This window comes from Dendrobates tinctorius, unplaced genomic scaffold (assembly GCF_039654945.1).
Source record: "Dendrobates tinctorius isolate UK_male_01 unplaced genomic scaffold, ASM3965494v1 ptg000059l, whole genome shotgun sequence".
In the NCBI taxonomy this organism is placed as follows: domain Eukaryota; kingdom Metazoa; phylum Chordata; class Amphibia; order Anura; family Dendrobatidae; genus Dendrobates; species Dendrobates tinctorius.
Window position 1 is genome coordinate 18,711,634 of NW_027361727.1, and position 20,338 is coordinate 18,731,971.

At 48.1% G+C, this 20,338-nt stretch overlaps 1 protein-coding gene across 1 annotated transcript in view; it reads right to left on the minus strand.

Annotated features, from left to right (window-relative positions):
- Positions 1 to 20,337, minus strand: part of CCS (copper chaperone for superoxide dismutase) — a 50,138-nt gene extending 29,801 nt beyond the window's left edge. The window contains exons 1-4 of the mRNA XM_073578517.1: positions 20,138 to 20,337; positions 13,163 to 13,235; positions 7,708 to 7,845; positions 6,944 to 7,121 (exon numbers count right to left, since the gene is read on the minus strand). Coding sequence (XP_073434618.1) covers positions 6,944 to 7,121; positions 7,708 to 7,845; positions 13,163 to 13,235; positions 20,138 to 20,173 — 425 coding nt within the window. The 5' untranslated portion in view covers positions 20,174 to 20,337. The remainder of the gene's footprint in view (positions 1 to 6,943; positions 7,122 to 7,707; positions 7,846 to 13,162; positions 13,236 to 20,137) is intronic.
- Between the last annotated feature and the right edge of the window lies 1 nt (position 20,338).

Below are 20,338 nucleotides of genomic sequence, written 5' to 3' on the forward strand. Positions count from 1 at the left end.
GTGCACGCTCCCGCTCCTCCTGCTCGGCGGGCGCGTGCACATACTGTGCCTGGGCACGTGCGCGCCTCCTCCTCCTCCTCCTCCTGAGGACGCGCGCCTGCTCCTCCTCCACTTTAGGTCACGACCCGGAAGTCCTCCTACTAGCCCCTATATCTGGCCGCCTCTTCCTGCCAGCGGTGCCTGAGTATCACTGCTTTTCCCTAGTGATTCTGGCCGCCCTCTATGCACGCTATCGCGTCCTGTCCATCCGTTGCTCGTTCACCTCTCCATTTTTCCTCTCTCCTAGGTCCTGTGTCTCCCAGCCGTGCCCGCCTGTCCTGTGTCTCCCAGCCGTGCCCGCCTGTCCTGTGTCTCCCAGCCATGCCCGCCTGTCCTGTGTCTCCCGGCCGTGCCCGCCTCTCCTGTGTCTCCCGGCCGTGCCCGCCTCTCCTGTGTCTCCAGGCAGTGCCCGCCTCTCCTGTGTCTCCAGGCCGTGCCCACCTATCTCGTGTCTCTAAGCAGTGCCCGTCTGTCCTGTGGTTCCCAGCCGGTACCATCAGTCCTGTATCCCCAACTCGGCTCTAGCTGTCTGTCTGTCGTTACTTCCCAGGGTACCAGCTGCCGTGGTAATAGTTACCCGCGGGCTTGCCCCAAACGCTCCCTGTATAGGGGGTTGTCCACCTGGTCAGCTCGCCCCCGGGAGGTTCGTTGGCACGGTCTAGCGGGTCCACCCCAGGTGTACCTTACAGAATACTCAGGCCATGGATCTCGCTGGTACTCCGACCCCGACCCAAAAGGAACTTTTGTTCCTTCGTGAGAATCAGGCGAGGATCATGTCGTTCCTCAAGTCAATGGAGTCCAGACTTTCATCTCTGCAAACCTCCGATCCGGGGATTGCCTCCCAAATCTCCGGCTTACAGCAGGAGCTTGCTCAGCAGCGCGACACCCAGGCCCATATTTTGAACTACATAGCCTCTGTAGATAACCGCCTTCTAGCTCTACAGACGGCGGCCGCTGTCCCTGCGCCTGCGGCAGCTTCTCAGTCCTCGCCCCGCTTGGCCAAACCCCCACGCTATAGTGGAGATCCCAAACTCTGTCGGGGGTTCATTAACCAGTGCCAGTTGCACTTCGAGCTGGCATCCCTGCAGTATCCCTCCGACCGGGCCAAGGTGGCCTTTATGATTTCCCACTTAGAGGGTGAGGCATTGGCTTGGGTGAATCCATTGTGGGAGCGAGATGACCCGATAGTCTCCCAGCTCGCAACCTTCTTGGAGACATTTCGTAAGGTCTTTGATGAACCCGGCCGTCTGGTCTCCGCCACCGAGTCCTTGTTTTGCCTTCGCCAGGGTGCTCTCTCTGTGGGACAGTACGCCATCCAGTTCCGTACGTTGTCTTCTGAACTAGGATGGAACAATGAGGCTCTAGTAGGGGCTTTTTGGCGTGGCTTGTCGCCCCGAATCAAAGATGAGTTGGCAGGCAGGGATACACCTACATCTTTGGAAGATCTCATCTCGCTGGCAACGCGAATTGACCTGCGTTTCCGGGAGCGTTCCCGCGAGGTCGCCAGGGAGAGAAGACCCACTCGGTTTTCTCCTCCGACACGCAGTCCTCCCCGCTCTCGGCCTTCCACCTCGGCGTCAGCCCCTGAACCTATGCAGGTTGACCGACTCAGGCCCGCAGAGCTACGCCGCCAGGAAAGACTCACTCATGGCCTTTGTCTCTATTGTGGCAGTGCTTCCCACCTTCTACGTTCCTGCCCTGTGAGGCCGGGAAACTCCTCCGCCTAGGACAGGTAAGAGAGGCCTCCCTAGGTGCCTTCGACACCTCTCTACCTTTGACCCTTCCTGTTTTGTTTATCCAGGGATCCAAACGTTTCTCGGAGTTAGCCTATATTGACTCAGGGGCTGCTGGTAATTTTATCCAACTCGAGGCGGTGAAGAGATTGGGGATACCTGTTAGGTCCTTGGAGGTTCCCCGGCAGTTAGCTTCAGTCGACGGCATTCCCTTGCGCGAGACCGTTACGCTGGTCACTGAAGAGCTGGAATTACAGATCGGGGTCCTGCACCATGAGACAATAGCCTTCTTCGTGCTGCCGTCTCTATCCCACACCTTGCTCCTGGGTCTTCCGTGGTTGAGGATGCATGAACCTGTCCTGGATTGGCGGACCGGAGACATTCTTCGCTGGGGCTGCGTTTGCCAGACTAGATGTCTTCGTCCAGTACAACCCCTCAAATGCTCGTCTCCTGTCTCGGGCCCTGCGGATTTGCCCTCGGCCTATTGGGCTTTTTCGGATGTCTTTGATAAGAAAGAGGCAGAGGCTCTTCCACCGCACCGGCAATATGATTGCCCCATCGAGCTTGTACCCGGCTCGACTCCGCCCCGGGAGCGAATCTATCCGTTGAGTCCACTCGAGTCCCAGGCCATGTCTGAATATGTACAAGAGAATTTGGCCAAAGGCTTCATCCGAAAGTCATCTTCTCCCGCTGGGGCTGGCTTCTTTTTTGTCAAGAAGAAGGACGGGTCTCTCCGCCCCTGTATTGACTATCGAGGTCTTAACCAGATTACCATCAAGAACAGATATCCTTTACCTCTCATCCCCGAGCTTTTCGACCGGCTACGAGGGGGGCGAATCTTTTCTAAATTGGATCTCCGTGGAGCCTATAATCTCGTCCGTATTCGCTCTGGAGATGAATGGAAGACCGCCTTCAACACCAGGGATGGACACTACGAGTACCTCGTCATGCCCTTCGGGTTGTGCAACGCCCCCGCAGTCTTTCAAGAATTTGTGAACGACATTTTCCGAGACCTTCTGTACTCCAGTGTGGTTGTGTACCTTGACGATATCCTGGTCTTCTCTCCCGATCTGTCCACCCACAGAAGAGATGTCCGCCGAGTACTGTTCCGATTGAGGGAGAATCGCCTGTACGCCAAATTGGAGAAGTGCGCCTTTGAACAGTCCTCCCTTCCATTTCTGGGCTATATCATCTCCGACTCCGGCCTGCGTATGGATCCGGTGAAGGTGTCTGCCGTGCTCAACTGGCCACGTCCCCAAGGGGTGAAAGCCGTTCAGCGATTTCTTGGCTTCGCAAATTATTATCGGCAGTTCATCCCTCATTTTTCCTCATTGGCCGGCTCTATCTCATCTTTGATTCGTAAAGGAGCCAACCCGCACGTCTGGACCCCTGAAGCAGAGGAGGCCTTCCTATCTCTGAAACGAGCATTTGCCACGGCTCCCGTACTCCATCGTCCTGAGGTCAACAAACCGTTTGTCCTCGAAGTGGATGCATCAGCAACTGGAGCTGGAGCGGTTTTGTCTCAAAAATCTTCCTCCGGTAGGCTCGTTACGTGCGGCTTCTTTTCCAAGTCCTTCTCCACCCCAGAGCGGAATTATTCCATTGGGGACCGAGAACTGCTGGCCATCAAGTTAGCTCTAGAGGAGTGGAGATACTTATTGGAGGGCGCCGCACATCCCTTCACAATCTTCACAGACCATAAGAATCTAGCTTATCTTCGGTCTGCACAGAGACTCAACCCACGCCAGGCCAGGTGGTCTCTGTTCTTCGCTCGATTCGATTTTGACCTGCATTTTCGCCCAGGCAACAAAAACCTCAAAGCTGACGCCTTGTCCAGGTCCTTCCTTCCCGCAGATGTCGAAGAGGAACCCACGCATATTTTGGATCCATCCCGGCTCATCACGGTGGCACCACTTTCTCTTCTCTCACCTCCACCTGGCAAGACTTTTGTGCCGGAGAAGGACCGAGGACGAATCCTCCACTGGGGACATGCTTCCAAGCTGGCTGGCCATCTCGGGCTTAAGAAGACACTTCTCCTGGTGTCCCGCTACTACTGGTGGCCGACTCTTCCCCAGGATGTCCGGGATTTCGTCGCCTCCTGTCTCTCCTGTGCCAAGATCAAGGTGCCTAGGCAGCTGCCTTCTGGTCTTCTACACCCGCTTCCAGTACCCTCGTCCCCTTGGCAACACATTGCCATGGACTTTATTACGGACCTGCCCCGCTCTGCCAACTGTACTGTCGTCCTAGTGGTGGTTGATAGGTTTTCTAAGATGGCACACTTCGTTCCTCTTTCCGGCTTGCCATCGGCCCCAGCCTTGGCGAAGATTTTCGTTCAGCACATCTTCCGTCTTCATGGACTGCCCCAACATATTGTTTCTGACAGAGGAGTCCAATTCACCTCTCGCTTCTGGAGAGCCCTATGCAGATCAATGGATATCACTCTCGACTTCTCCTCATCTTACCACCCCCAGTCCAACGGTCAGGCCGAACGGACAAATCAGTGCTTGGTGAACTACCTCCGGCATTTTTCCAATGTCCACCAGAACGACTGGGCTGAACTTCTCCCGTGGGCTGAGTTCGCCTATAATAACCATGTCAGTGAGTCTTCGGGCAAGTCTCCTTTCTTTGTCGTCTACGGGCAACATCCTGGTGTACCTCTTCCGGTTCCCCCTGCCTCGGGTGTACCGGCGGCTGACCTTCTGACCGGGGAATTCTCCAGGATCTGGCAGGAGACCAAGGCCGCTCTCGAGTTGGTACGTAACAGAGTCAAGAGACACGCCGACAAAAGACGCCTGGATGCTCCGCCATATCACCCTGGTGATAAAGTTTGGCTGGCCTCCAAGTTTATTCGCCTCAAGATCCCTTCCCATAAACTGGGTCCCCGTTATATTGGACCTTTTGAGGTCCTCTCCCGTATTAATGATGTCTCCTACAAACTACGGCTTCCTGCCTCTCTCCGTATCCCTAATGCCTTTCATGTGTCCTTGCTAAAACCAGTCATCTTCAATCGTTTCCTTTCTAAGGCCCCTCACTCGCCTCCGCCTGTCTCCGCAGACGATGTATTTGAGGTTAAAGATATTTTGGCCATGAGGAAGCAAAAGGGGAGAACCTTTTTTTTGGTTGATTGGAAGGGCTTTGGTCCCGAGGAGAGGTCCTGGGAGCCCCAAGAGAACATCCAGGCCCCTCGAATCTTGGCTAAGTTTTTTTCCGGACTGCGGAGGGAGGCGCGTAAGGAGGGGGGTACTGTCACGCGGCGGCTGCCGCGCACTCCTCTCTTTGCCTCCTCCCGGCCGCAGCTTACCCATCCTCCGGTGTCCTGCTCCCCTCTGCGCCGGCGGCCGCTGTCTTCTCCGCGGTCCTCCCCGGCGACTCTTCTCTGTCCGGCGGTCTCCTCCGTCTGGTCTTCCGGACCGCGCCGGGTGCACGCTCCCGCTCCTCCTGCTCGACGGGCGCGCGCACATACTGTGCCTGGGCACACGCGCGCGCCTCCTCCTCCTGAGGACGCGCGCCTGCTCCTCCTCCACTTTAGGTCACGACCCGGAAGTCCTCCTACTAGCCCCTATATCTGGCCGCCTCTTCCTGCCAGCGGTGCCTGAGTAACACTGCTTTTCCCTAGTGATTCTGGCCGCCCTCTATGCACGCTATCGCGTCCTGTCCATCCGTTGCTCGTTCACCTCTCCATTTTTCCTCTCTCCTAGGTCCTGTGTCTCCCAGCCGTGCCCGCCTGTCCTGTGTCTCCCAGCCGTGCCCGCCTGTCCTGTGTCTCCCAGCCGTGCCCGCCTGTCCTGTGTCTCCCGGCCGTGCCCGCCTCTCCTGTGTCTCCCGGCCGTGCCCGCCTCTCCTGTGTCTCCAGGCCGTGCCCACCTATCTCGTGTCTCTAAGCAGTGCCCATCTGTCCTGTGGTTCCCAGCCGGTACCATCAGTCCTGTATCCCCAACTCGGCTCTAGCTGTCTGTCTGTCGTTACTTCCCAGGGTACCAGCTGCCGTGGTAATAGTTACCCGCGGGCTTGCCCCAAACGCTCCCTGTATAGGGGGTGGTCCACCTGGTCAGCTCGCCCCCGGGAGGTTCGTTGCCACGGTCTAGCGGGTCCACCCCAGGTGTACCTTACAACATATACTCGTTCCCCAGGTCGGCGCTGTGGAGATGGGTGGTTCCTCCAAAATAATAAAAATAAACTTTATTGCCTATACCAGCTGTGTATTTGTCATATACCTGAAGTGTCAGGTAATGGTGGGGTGAACTCAGGATCTGGCCGTCCCCGCTGTAGGTGTTTCCCTAATGAGGGGTGGTCTTGAGGGTCCAGAGGCCCCTCATTAAGGAGGGGGTACTGTCATGATCCAGTGTTGGATCTGGCGGTATTAAATTGACAAAGTGAACTTTTTTTACTTTGTCAGGTTCAGGGTGTCTTGACTGTCCCCGGTGGTGGTGAGTGGTATCGCACCTTAGCTTTAGTTTTAGGCTAATGTGCACGTTAATTTCATGACAGGTGTTAGGCTCTATAAAGGACAGCCAGGGGTTTTCAATCACTGTTGGTGTTAGTTGTTCATTTGCAACCAACCTTGGTGGTGGAAGGAGCTGAAGAGAGTGCTCAGCTCAATCTGAGTCCTGGTGTGGAAGGAGTCACAGAAGGGAGTTCTTGGCAGCTATTCAGGAGGAAGGCTGCAGTCGGTCGCTGGACTCTGTGCTGGAGCTTTAGCACAGAGAGAGCTAAGTTTTCTTTTTCCCCTGTTTGTGACTTTCCTTATGTGGGTTCTAGTGCAGTGGTGGGATTAGTCTCCGCACCGACATATTCCCTAGTTAGGGTTTAGGTTTAGGGCTTGCTAGGGTTTTAAGGCACGCGTGCGGCGACAGGCGAGGAGCCTGTATAGGGAATGTTAGAAGTGCAGGGACACTGGCTCAGGGGAGCTTAGGAGGTCTCCACGTCCCCCATTCCCCATCGCAGGGCCCACCACTGTAATTGTTCCCTGTGTTTACCCTTATTATTTAAATTCGCCAGCTGGAGGCGGGGTATCCAGTTTTACGTGTATTTCTTAAATTCGCCAGCTGGAGGCGGTATATCCGGCTGCACGTCCCATTATTGTTTAAATTCGCCCTGCTGGAGGCGCTGTGTCCAGTCACACGTGATCATTACACTAATATTGTATAAATTATATTGGATATTATAATTACCTCTCACATCCCATTGAGACATCGCCAAACTCATGAATATGAAGACCATGGAGTCCAGGACGTAGCCCATCCACAACTCCGTCAATAATACAATTTTTCTCAGAAACTTGAAGAAAACGAACAACGCCCTGTATCAATCCGACTCCTTCCAACATGGCCACAGCTGCTCCCAGGTTCTCTAAAGAAAACAGGGACTATGTAATGGTGAAGATATCATGGCAGAACAAATGTCCATCTTCTCACCAAGGGAGGACGTCTCTTCAGTACACAACGAGATAGGTTACAATTTAGATATTAGTACTAGTGATGAGCGAACGTGGTCGGATAAGGTGTTATCTGAGCATGCTCGGGTGCTAACCGAGTGTCTTCACCGTGCTCGAATACTATGTTCGAGACCTCACGGCAGCATGTCTTGCGGATGCTCGACAGTCACAACACATGCAGGGATTATCTAACAAACAAGAAATCCACGCATGTGTTGTGACAGTCTAATATATGACAATGAACGCTATGTGCGTTTGAAATCCTTTGCTGCTATGCTGTCCTTTTATTGATCTTTGTACATATTTTTGCACCTTCTCCTATCAAATAAAAAAAAAAAGAAGTCTGGAAGCTGGATCAACCCCTACTTTTGTCTATACACATTTCTGGCTGCACTAAATCTGTGGATTGGCATATTTTTGACTATTTTCGCTTTTCAATATGTAAGTAAAATTGGTTCATTCCTAAAAAAGGAGAAAAAAAAAAACAAAAAAAAAACTTACGGGATTTAAGGCTTCCCATTCCCTTTAACACTGCCCGCCGTCCGGTACTCTCCAGCAGCTTCTGTACCTCCCATGCTGGCAACGTGGTCTCCACCACCACGGCTTCAGACGCTAGACTGACATTCACATTCTGTACACCTGTCCCCATGGAAGCAGATGGAGAATAAAATAAATCAGAAATGACGATAAGGCTTGCGGAAATTTCTGCAAGGCTTCTGCATCTCTTGGCAGAAAAGCGAAGTGGAAAATATGCGCATATTTTATGCGTTTTTGTAAATCCATAGAGTTAAATAAAGATATATTAAAAAAAAAAAAAAGAATTATGATGAAATTTCCTCGTTCAACCTCTTCTTTTTCATTCTCCATTGAAGACCATAATATCATTACATACCATGTTCTAATTTATAATGTTTACACACACACAAAACAAATATAAGTGAATATAATATTACCATATACTATATATAATACCAAGCCTGAGGTTTAGTAATGAACAGGTGTCAGCCAGATACCCTCATTAATAAAACGATACAAAGACACAGAGACACACACACATTCACCAGTAGGAGCATTAACATAATTATCCTACATATGCTGTAACAAAACAGCAACTGTCAGAAATCTGCGTAAAACGCAATATCTTTATTTTTCAAAATAATATTTTAAAAAAAATTGCATGGGCTCCCGTATAATATTCATAACCAGCAGAGGGAAAGCTGATGGCTGATGTTAATATTCTGGGAAGGAGCCAATAGGCATAAAGGTTCCCAGGTTATTAATATCAGCTCACAGCTGTTTCCTTAGCCTTTACTGGTTAGTTTACAGGGGAACCACAGAAAAAAATTGACATGGGGTCCCCCTATAAAATCGAATCAGCAAAAGGCTAGGCAGGCAGCTGCAGGCTGATATTAATAGCCTGGGAAGGGGCAATGGATATTGGCACCCCCCCAGGCTAAAAACATCAGCTCTCAGCCGTCCCAGAAATGGCGCATCTTATAGATGCCCCAATTCTGGCACTTAGCCTCGCTCTTCCCACTTGTCCTGTAGCAGTGGCAAGTGGGGTTCATATTTGTGGGGTTGTGCCACCTTTGTATTGTCAGGTGACATCAAGCCTACATGTTAGTAATGGAGAGGCATCTATAAGAAACCTATCCATTACTAATCCTATAGTTACATGGTAAAGACAGCATAAAATCCTTTATTTGAAATAATCACACAGACGCCTTTATTGAATCTTAATTTACCATAGTTACTGAACGCCTAATCCCCGACTCCCTCATCTCCTGCAAACAATCAAAAAATAATAAATCAACATATAATACTATCCTGTCCGCCGTAGTCCATGTAATACCGAGTGTCCCACGGCGATCTTACGTGTAAATCAGTCACATCGTGGGATGTGACTGCTCTACCCGGCCTCCTTCGATACACTGACAGGAGGTAATCGCAGTGTATCACTGAGCCGCCATGAGAGTTCACCGGAGTTTATCAGCTCCGGTGATCACATTTACGGCACCGCTGTGTAAGAACTGAAGCTGATCAGCTGACGAACTCCAGTGAACTCTCACGGAGGCTCAGTAATACACTGACAGGAGGTGATCTCTCCTGCAGTGTATCCCTGGAAGCTGAGTAGAGCGGTCACATCTCCCGATGTGACTGTTCTACACGTGAGATCACCGTGGGACACTCGGTATTAAATGGACTATTGCGGACAGGGAGTTTATGTTGGTTTATTATTTTTGATTGCTTGCAGGAGACGCGGGCGTCGGGGATTAGGTGTTCGGTGAGTATGTACTTTGTTTGTGAATATGTATGTAACTATGTAGTTGTTTTGATTTCTTTTACAATTGAACACAAGCGCCGATTGATGAAACTGTTCTTCCATCATCGGGTCACGCTGTCTCTGTTTTATGTGACAGCAGACATAGCTGGATGGGAGTAGTAGTCCCATCAGACGGCGCCCAAGTACAATCACTATGGCCTGTTCGTTGCATGGGTACACACACAGACACCCGCAGACAGACACGCATATTCTCCGCCCACACACTCTTCCTCCTTCTGACATCATTTCCTTTGACAATTCTGCAGTGTTTTTGGCAGCAAATCTGCAGCAAATACGCAAACCTTTTTACACCTGCGTTTTTTGCTGCACATTTGACTGACTCAATTGAAGTCAATGAGTCAAAAACGCTGCAGAAATGCAAAAAGAATTGACATGCTGCAGAAAACGCTGCAAATATGGATAGAGATTTACTGATCATGTGCACAACACTTCAGGATTGTCACTGAATTACCTTGCTTTAGCATTCCATTGCGTTTTTGGAGCATTTGCGCGCATAAAAAACGCCGTGAAAATGCATTGTGTGCACAAAGCCTAAAAGTTTCAGGAGTTCCACCCATGTTTGTAATTTAAAGCACTCGTACCTAGCATAGTCTATGGGGCTGTTCATATGTCCGATTTCTTTTAACGGACCAAGCACAAAACTGCTGAGACATGTCAGTGTCAGATGAAAATCAACAATGGCTCCGTGAAATAAAAAACAGACAGCGCTGCAGCCAATCAGTGGCCACTGATCGGCTGCAGCTTTCACTATACTGTCATAGCAGAAGAAAAAGTTCTTTGGAAGCAGCCATCATTATTCAGTCAGAGGAGGAAAAAAAAAAAAGACTGCTCTTCCACTCACACAGAAAAGCTGCAGCCAATCAATGCCTTGTGATTGGTTCCAGTGGTCACACAACATTGTTTTTTTTGTCAGGTGACCAGATGGGGGCACGGCTCGTCATTGAAGGAACGCCACAAGTATGGTGGGTAAGCAAAAGAGCCGGGCCGGGTTTTTTATTTTCATGTATGGCATCCGTTTTGTACATCGGCAATGTAAAGTATAATAATAGGCCTTGTGTGGTTGCCTGTGTTAAACGTTGCAATTGAGCCATAAAAACTTACTGCTGCATGGCATCTGTTTGTGTTTTTTCTTTAATGCACCTATTGAGTGTAATATGAACCTGCCATAAATTTTTCCCAGTCCTTTAAAAAAGATAATCCAGTCGATCCTTTACAGCCCCAAAATACCGCTCCAGCAGCGAGAAATGGCATTCCGAAGTTGTCGGAAGAGTGCACTGGGGCGTCACGATGCACTTACAGCTTCTAGGCCACGCTGTATTTTCTATCTAGCAGCACTCTCCCTCTAGCTGATTGAGGTCTTTCTTGCCTTTGTATACGATTTCTGACCTGTCAATCACCCAGAGGAGGATGCTGCATAGTAGGATATACGGTGTGAGGCTGAGAAGCTGTAAGTGCATCGTCACGACCCAGTACAGTTCTAGACACAACCTGAAGGCACTGATTTCTCACTGCTAGGGCAGCACTCTTCTGGGACCATATGCAGAGTCATATAAATGATTGGGGGGGGGGGGTGTTGGGGGTTTAAGGTTTCGGACAGCCTCCATTTATCGGGCAAGACGTATCCAAAAAACAGATCAGATGAGTGAATTTTACAATTTTTTCCAAGGACCATCTGTAAAAATGTTTATGTAAATTACACCACTGCCTTGCATTGGATAGTGTCTAGTGATGATCGAGCGTGCGCGGCTGTTATCCTTTTTGTTAGGCAATCCCTGCACGTGCTGCAGCGTTCGAGCAGCCGAGAGACATGCAGCCGCGGGGACAAAAAACATATTATCCAAGCACACCCAATATACTTGGATAACACAATATCCGAGCACGCTCGCTCATCACTAATAGTGTCATGTCTATCCGCTGTTTGCTTTGAATTTGCACTGCACACGGACATAAATAAGGGCTTGTTCAGACAAGTGAGTTTTGTTCAATACTACTCCCTCGGGCTTCTGGTGGACAACATCCTTTAAGCCAAAGACAGAACTGGTTAGAGCGAACAGAAATCATTCCTTTCTGACTATGGAGTAAAAAACAAAAAAAAAAACCTGCCAGCGCGATTCCGGTCTTCTTATTTGGCTCCTCAGAGTTTATTCCTCTTTTTAACCCCTTTACAACACATGACAAATTTACATCACATATCGTGTCCCTGACCCCACATCTTTCCCCGTACATGACAGCTGACTTAATCAGGCTTCATGCACCTTTAACAGCCGTGGGTGGATCTGAGATCCACCCACTTTTGTTAACTAGTTAAATCCCACTAATAATCACTGACAGCGGGATTTAACACGTGCCAGCTGAACGCACATCATTCCGGACACCCATTAGCACCCCAGTTGCGTAATCGATGGATGCCAATGGGTTTTCATGACAGCCAGGGATCTTTACAAGACCTTGGTGCCTGTCATTACAATACTCCCGGAAATGTCGGCTTATGGCCAACGTTCATAGGAGATTGTGATTTCTGCCAAACACAGTTCTGATGCACTGCTATATATGGCACAGGCGATTGGACGACAGCAGCTTCAAGTCTCCTAACTATAAAATAAAAGTAATAATCTTTATTTATATATATATATATATATATATATATATATATATATATATATATATATATATATATATATAATATAGCGCTAACATATTCCGCAGCGCTTTACAGTTTGCAAACATTATCATCACTGTCCCTGATGGGTCTCACAATCTACATTCCCTATCAGTATGTCTTATATTATTACATAAAAATAAAGATAATTAAAATAAAAGTAAAAAAAATAAAGTTTTTCAAAATAAGAACAAAAAAACCACTAAAAGTTCAAATCACCCTCCTTTTGTTCCACTGAAAATAAAACAAAAAATACACATATTTGTTATTGCTGAAATGTCCTAGCTATCAAAATCTAAAATAAATTAATCCAATCGGTAAACGAAGTAACGAGAAAAAAAAAAAAAAATCAAACATTGCAACATAGCAATAAAATGTAGGCGATAAAACATGGTATTTACCCCAAAGTAAGACCTCACCCAGCCCCAGATCATGAAAAATGGAAACGCTACAGGTCTGAGAAAATAGTGACAAACAAAAACTTTTTTTCTTACAAATTTCACAATTTATTTCACAACCTAAATAAAAAATTAAAGTATACATGTTTGGTACCTGCGTACTTGTACTGACGTGGATACTCATATTGCCAGGTCAGTTTTACCAAATCGTGAACTCGGTAAATAAATAAAAAATCCCCCAAAAATTGTGAAATTGCACTTTTTCTTTTGGAATTTCACAGCACTTGGAATTTTTTTCCCTCCATTTTCCAATACACTATATGGTAATAAAATCAATGGTGCTATTGAAACTCTTCCCGCAAAAACAAAGCCCTCGTATGGCCATAATGACAGAAATAGAAAAAAAAGTTCTGGCTCTAGGAAGAAAGGGAGGGAAAAAAACAAAACAAACAAAAACAAAACAAACAAAAAAAAAAATAAAGGAAAATGGCCCAGGGCTGAAGGGAATAAAATTAGGTTCATTATAAGAACACTGATGTTAAGGTTTTCGTTTACCTTTTACATCCTGTAAGGAGTCCTTTATTGCAAGGACACATTTTTCGCAAGTCATCTGAACTGCAAACTCCAACTAGAAGAAAAAAGGATCAGAAAATGGGATAAAATAAACAGCACATTGGTGGTGCCAAACAATTTACAATAAGCAACAATTTATTTAGTAAAGGCGTGACTCAGGGACGGACTGGGACTGAAATTCAGCCCTGGCATTTGACAGCACACAGGCCCACGCTGCCCACCCACGACCCTTAAATGGGATTATCTATTACCAGTATTACCCTGCCTGGAAGTAATCAAGATTTACTAACAGACCTAAACTTCTATATAAGATTGAATAATATCATAATAATAATAATATAGCAATATATCAGACACATAACAACAAACCATAACTAAATATTACCAGTATATACAGTAGTGATAATCCCCCCATTCCACCCCACAACCCCCTAGATAGTATGATGGTCTACCCAACAGCCCCCTGTATAGTACAATGGCCCACCCAACAGCCCCCTATATAGTAGGATGGTCCACCCAACAGCCCCTCATATAGTATGATGGTTCAACCAACAGCCCCCTATATAGTATAATGGTCCAGCCCACAGCCCCTTATATAGGATGATGGTCCACCCCACAGCCCCTTATATAGGATGATGGTCCACCCAACAGGCCCCTTAGTATGATGGTCTACCCAACAGCCCCCTATATAGAATAATAGAATCGTAGAGTTGGAAGGGACCTCCTGGGCCATCTGGTCCAACCCCCTGCTCAAAGAAGGATTCGCTAAATCATCCCAGACAGATGTCTGTCCAGCCTGTTTGAAGACTTCCGTCGAAGAAGAACTCACCACTTCTCGTGGCAGCCTGTTCCACTCATTGATCATGCTGTCAAAAAGTTTTTTCTAATATCTAATCTGTGTCTCCTCCCATTCAGTTTCATCCCATTGCTTCTAGTCTTTCCTTGTGCAAATGAGAATAAAGATGATCCTTTTACAATGTGACAGCCCTTGAGATATTTATAGACAGCTATTAAGTCTCCTCTCAATCTTCTCTTCTGCAAGCTAAACATTCCCAAATCCTGCAACCTTTCCTCATAAGACAGGGTTTGCAAACCAGTCACCATTCTGGTCACTCTTTTCTGAACTTGCTCCAGTTTGTTGACGTCTTTTTTAAAATGTGGTGCCCAAAACTGGACACAGTATTCCAGATGAGGTCTGACCAAAGAGGAGTAGAGGGAAATAATGACTTCACGTGATCTAGACTGTATGCTTCTGTTAATACATCCTAGAATTGCATTTGCCTTTTTGCTGCTGCATCACACTGTTGACTCATATTCAGTCTGTGATCTATTAGTATACCCAAGTCTTTTTCACATCTGCTGTTGCTTAGCCCTATTCCTCCCATTCTGTATATGCTTTCTTCATTTTTACTGCCCAGATGTAGTACTTTGCATTATTCCCTGTTAAAAACCATTCTGTTAGTTTTTGCCCACTGCTCCAGTTTATTTATATCTTTTTGAATCCGCTCTCTTCTCTAGTATTACCTATCCCTCCTAGCTTTGTGTCATCAGCAAATTTAATCAGTTTACCCTCAATTACTTCATCTAAATCGTTGATAAAAATGTTGAACAATACAGGGCCCAGGACAGAGCCCTGTGGTACCTCACTTGAGACATTCTTCCAACTGGATGTGCAGCCATTTACGACCACTCTTTGGGTCCACCTAACAGTTGCCTTGTCCATTCCATACCTAGTCATTTTTTCAATAAGGATTGTGTGAGATACTTTGTCAAATGCTTTGCTGAAGTCAAGATATACTATATCTACAGCATTTCCCTGATCCACCCAATCAGTGATTCCGTCATAAAAGGAAATTAAGTTAGTCTGACATGACTTATTAGTTACAAACCCATGCTGACTCTGTTTAATCACTTATCCAGGTACTGACATACATGTTGCTTAATAATTTGTTCAAAGATCTTTCATGGTATAGAAGTCAGACTCACCGGCCTATAGTTGCCTGGGTCCACCTTCTTCCCCTTTTTGAAGATAGGAACAACATTTGCTCTTCTCCAGTCTTCTGGGACTTATCCTGTTCTCCAAGAATTTTCAAAGATTATGGAGAGGGGATCAAAAATTTCTTCTGCTATTTCCTTCAGTACTCTGGGGTGTAATTCATCTGGACCTGGAGACTTGAATTCATTTAGGTTAGCTAAGTGTTTCCTCACTATCTTTCTGTTTATAGATATCCTGGATTCTTCTATTCCCTTAATAGGACAGTGAAGAACAGTTGATGTTACATTTCCTTTCTGAGAGAAAACAGATGCAAAATAGGAATTTAAAAGTTCAGGCTTCTCAACATCCTGTCTTACCATTTCATCATTTTCATCCTGTAAAAATCCTATAGCATCTTTGACTTTTCTTTTACTTTTGATATATCCCCAAAATCCTTTATGATTGCTTTTGACGTCTCTTGCAAGCCTCAATTGTCAGCTTTAGATAATCTGATTTGTGCCCTGCAGGTTCTGCAGACAGCATTATATTCTTCTTTAGATATGCCTCCCTCTTTCCATTTTATAACTGTCATGATCCATGCTGGATCATGACAGATAAAAGCACTAGTAACCTTTTTTTTTCCTTAAGCTGTGTGCTTAAAGTTAGTTTTTGCCCCCGGTGGCCATTAGGGTCATTGCACTGTGTGGTTTCAGTTCTAGTTTTGCCCCCGGTGGCTGTTAGGGTCATTGCACTCTGGTTAGTTTAGTGCACGTGATTATGAAGCAGGTGTGATTGCTGGCTCTTACCTATAAAAGTGTGTCAGGTGGTTGCAATCACTGTTGGTGATATTGCTCATTTCCAACCAAGACTGGTGAAGGAAGGAACTACAGAGAGCAGCTCAGGGGAGCTCTGGTGTAAAGTCTGGTGAAGGAAGGAATTACAGAGAGGTGTTCCTTGCAGCTCTGACAAAGCTTGGAGAAGTAGCAGCTATTCTGGAGGAAAGCTGCATTCTGGTGGTGGACTCTGTTGCTGGGAGCAATAGCAACAGAGCAAAGTTAAGTGGTGTTATCCCTGTTTGTATTTTTCCCTGGTGTGTATTAGTACAGCAGAGGGGCCAGTGCCTGCACCACCCAGCTCCCTAGCAAGGGATAGGTGTAGGGTGTGCTAGGGTGACAGGTACCGGCTCGGCGACAAGTGAGGATCCTGTATAGGGAACATTAGGAGTGTGAGGGACACTGACTCAGGGTAGTGCAGGAGGTCTCCACGTCCCCTATCGCAGGGTTCACCGTTGTAACTGTTTCCCCTTCCCCCGTGTCTTGTTGTTTTAGTTACCAGCCTGCGGGTCGTGTCACACAGGACAGTTACATGTGCCGTGTCTTGTTGTTTTAGTTACCGACCTGTGGGTCGTGTCACACAGGACGGGTCCACGTGACAAACATTTCTTTCTTCCTTTTTAGCATGTGCTTAAGTTCTGTGTTCAGCCATCCTGGTTTTCTTAAATGCTTCCTATTCTTCCCTCTTTTTGGAATTGTTAACAACTGTGCTTTGAGAATTTCATTTTTCAAGATTGCCCATCCTTCCTGGACATTTTTGTCTTTAAGGATATCCAGCCATTGGATCCCTCCAATTCTCTTTCTGAATCCCTTAAAATCTGCCTTTCTGAAATCTAACCTTGACGTCTGAGTCTTCACAGGTCTTCCTCCTCTAGTTATCCAAAATTTTAAAATAGCATGGTCGCTACCTCATAGGGTCCCAGCCACATTTACCTCCTCAACCATTTCCTCCCTGTTTATGAGGATTAGAGCCAAGGTAGCAGTTCCCCTTGTTTTCTCCCCTACCTTTTGGAAGATAAAGTTGTCAGCAAGAGAGGATAAGAATTTCCTTGACCTGTTAGATTTGCCTGAGAGAGATTCCCAACAAATGTCTGGATAGTTGAAATCTCCCATGACAACTATGTCATATTTTTTGGAGAACTTGGCCATTTGATGCATAAAGAGTTCATCCATATCTTCAGCATGCACAGGCGGCCTGTAGTAAATGCCTACAATGGTGTCCTTTCCATTGTTCTGTCCTTGTATTCTTACCCAAACAGTTTCCACAGAACTTCCAGTCTCTGAAGCTTCAATCTCTGTGAAGATATAGTATGATGTTCTATCCAACAGGCCCCTATATAGTATGACAGTCTACCCAACAGCCCCTATATAGTATGATGGTCCACCCAACAGCCCCTATATAGTATGAAGGTTCACCCAACAGCCTCCTATATAGTATGATGTTCCACCCAACAGTTCCCTATATAGTATGAATATTCACCCAACAGCCCCTATATAGTATGATGTTCCACCCAACAGTCCCTATATAGTATGAAGGTTCACCCAACAGCCTCCTATATAGTATGATGTTCCACCCAACAACCCACTAAATAGTATGATGGTCCATCCCACAGCCCCATGTATAGTATAATGGCCCCCACAACGGACCCTTATATAGTATCATGGTCCACCCCACAGCCCCCAAAAAATAAAATTGTTATACTCACCCAATCTAGACTCCTCGCCATCCTCAGCCTCCATTTTGTCTTCTATCATGTCTCCCAGTGTATGTTGGCGGTGAGATGGCCTTGTGCTCTGTCTCAACTGTTAACACCATCGGCCTCTTTCAGGAGTCAGCGTCTTCGGTATGTGTGATCACAGTTTTCACACATACCGGAGACACTTATGTTGTGTACTCATTTTCTGGTCTGCCTCTGGTTTCTGGTGAGGGAGCTGGTTGTTCTGACACAGGAGTGGTGAGTTCTCTTTCCGGGCTCCCTCTGGTGGTGGCAGGAGGTAATGAAGCTGATCTAATTGGCAGAGACCTCCCACCTGATAATGAGGAGGAGTGGACATCTGGAGTCTCACACTGGATTTAAGACAGCCGACTCCCTATTCCCATGCTGGTGATTTTTTCCAGCCTCCTGAGGTCTTAGTTTCCAGCTCAGTTCCTGCCTTCTCAAGCTAAGTTGTTTTTGCTAATGTTCACATTTGATTTGGTTTGGTCTATTCAGTTTTTTGTGTGGTCAGCCAGCCCCGGCTGGGGCTGTGCTGAATTTCCATTCTTATGTCTCTGTTTATGCCAGTTTGCTTTTTGTCCCTTATTAGATTGGCCTCTTTTTGCTCTGGTCTTAGAATATGCCAGAGTGCTGATATAGTGGGAGAAGTCTAGTGACTTCAGGGTATATTTTGCTATCAGAAGTGTTGGGCATTTTTGCAGGGTTTTTTGGCATGATTGCAGACAGTATCTTTCCTTTCTAGTTAGTGTGGGCCCCATCATTTGCTCAGCCTATTTTCCTACCTGTGTTTGTTCTTTCATCTTGTCTCACCGTCAATACATGTGTGGGGGCCGTCTGTTCCTTTGGGGTCTGCTTTGGGGCAGTTTAGATTTTCCCTTTTCTTGCTTTAGGATTATTTAGTCCTCCGGCTATGAAGAGGCGTCTAGAATCATCGTAGTTACGCTCCACGGCTACTGTTAGTTGTGTGGTCAGGATCAGGGGTCTGCAATCCGCGTAGTTACCAACCTCTCTGGTTTTCTGTGACTTGGCTTGGTCTTGTTTTCCTCCTCGGTGACCCATTCATAACACACTTACACACGTAGACCCATTCAAATGAATGGGTCTGTGCACATGTCAATGTTCATGTCCGTTTTTTAACAGCAGCATGGGCCGCAAAATGTTCTGCACACATACACACAGATGACACACAGGGATGTCATCAGTGTGACCCGTAGCGGTCCCTGAGAAAACAGCGGTACATTTAGCGCTGGTCCCCGGCACTGCGTACTGAAGACAGTTCTCATCATTCTTCCCTGCTCTGACGGTGACCAGCACGAGTAAGGTAGAATGATGAGAGTTATATCCAAGTGATAACAGTGAGAGCAGAAGGCAGCTAATGGGACTACTACTTCCATCAGCCCACACCTGCTGCGGCTAATAACAGTGAGAGCAGGTGGCGGCTGATGAGAGTATTCATCAGCCGCCTATGCTATAAAGAAAAAGGCATGGGTTCCCTTGTATTTTTGATAATCAGCCAGGCAAAACTGACAGCTGCGGGCTGCAACCTTCAGCTGTCAGCTGGTTATCAAGAATAGAGGGATCCCCACATTAAATTTAATTTAAAAAACCGGCGTGGGGTCCCCCCTATTTTTTTTGAAAACCAGCCAAGCTAAAGCTGACAGCAGGTATTACCAGGCTGGCATGGGGCCATGATTTAAACCCCCCTCCCCATCCTAAAAATAGCCCCGGGACGTCACGCACGCCTGGATCCAGAGCCCCGGGACACCGCGCACACCTCGACCCGGAGCCCTGAGAAGCCACGCATGCCTAGACCCGGAGCCCTGTGACACCACGCATGACTGGACCCAGGCGCCGCGCACACCTGGATCTGGAGCCCCGGGGCGCCGCACGCACACCTGGATCTGGAGCCCCGGGGCGCCGCGCGCACACCTGGATCTGGAGCCCCGGGGCGCCGCGCGCACACCTGGATCTGGAGCCCCGGGGCGCCGCGCGCACACCTGGATCTGGAGCCCCGGGGCGCCGCGCGCACACCTGGATCTGGAGCCCCGGGGCGCCACGCGCACACCTGGATCTGGAGCCCCGGGGCGCCGCGCGCACACCTGGATCTGGAGCCCCGGGACGCCGCGCACACCTGGATCTGGAGCCCCGGGACGCCGCGCACACCTGGATCTGGAGCCCCGGGACGCCACGCGCACACCTGGATCTGGAGCCCCGGGGCGCCGCGCACACCTGGATCTGGAGCCCCGGGGCGCCGCGCACACCTGGGTCTGGAGCCCCGGGATGCCGTGCGACCGGAGCACTGTGACAACTCAGGATCCAGGCGCTGACACGTTATCTGACATGTATCCCAGAACTTGTGCACCTGACAGGAAATGCCAGTGACAGCCGCTGCACACCATGACTTACTGACACTTTCCTCACCGATACCTACCTTGCACACGTCCTCGGGACTCTCCTGTGTATCCATGACGCTTCTCTATCTCTCCAGCAACCTTTGAGCAGACGGGCGTTTCGCAGTGTGAGGCTCAGCCGCTCCCTCCGGCCGCTGCAGTGCGCGCTGTCACCCGTAGGCTCCCGTGTGCGCGGCCCCGGAGACACAAGTCTCCTGACAGTCAGACGCCACGGAGCGTAC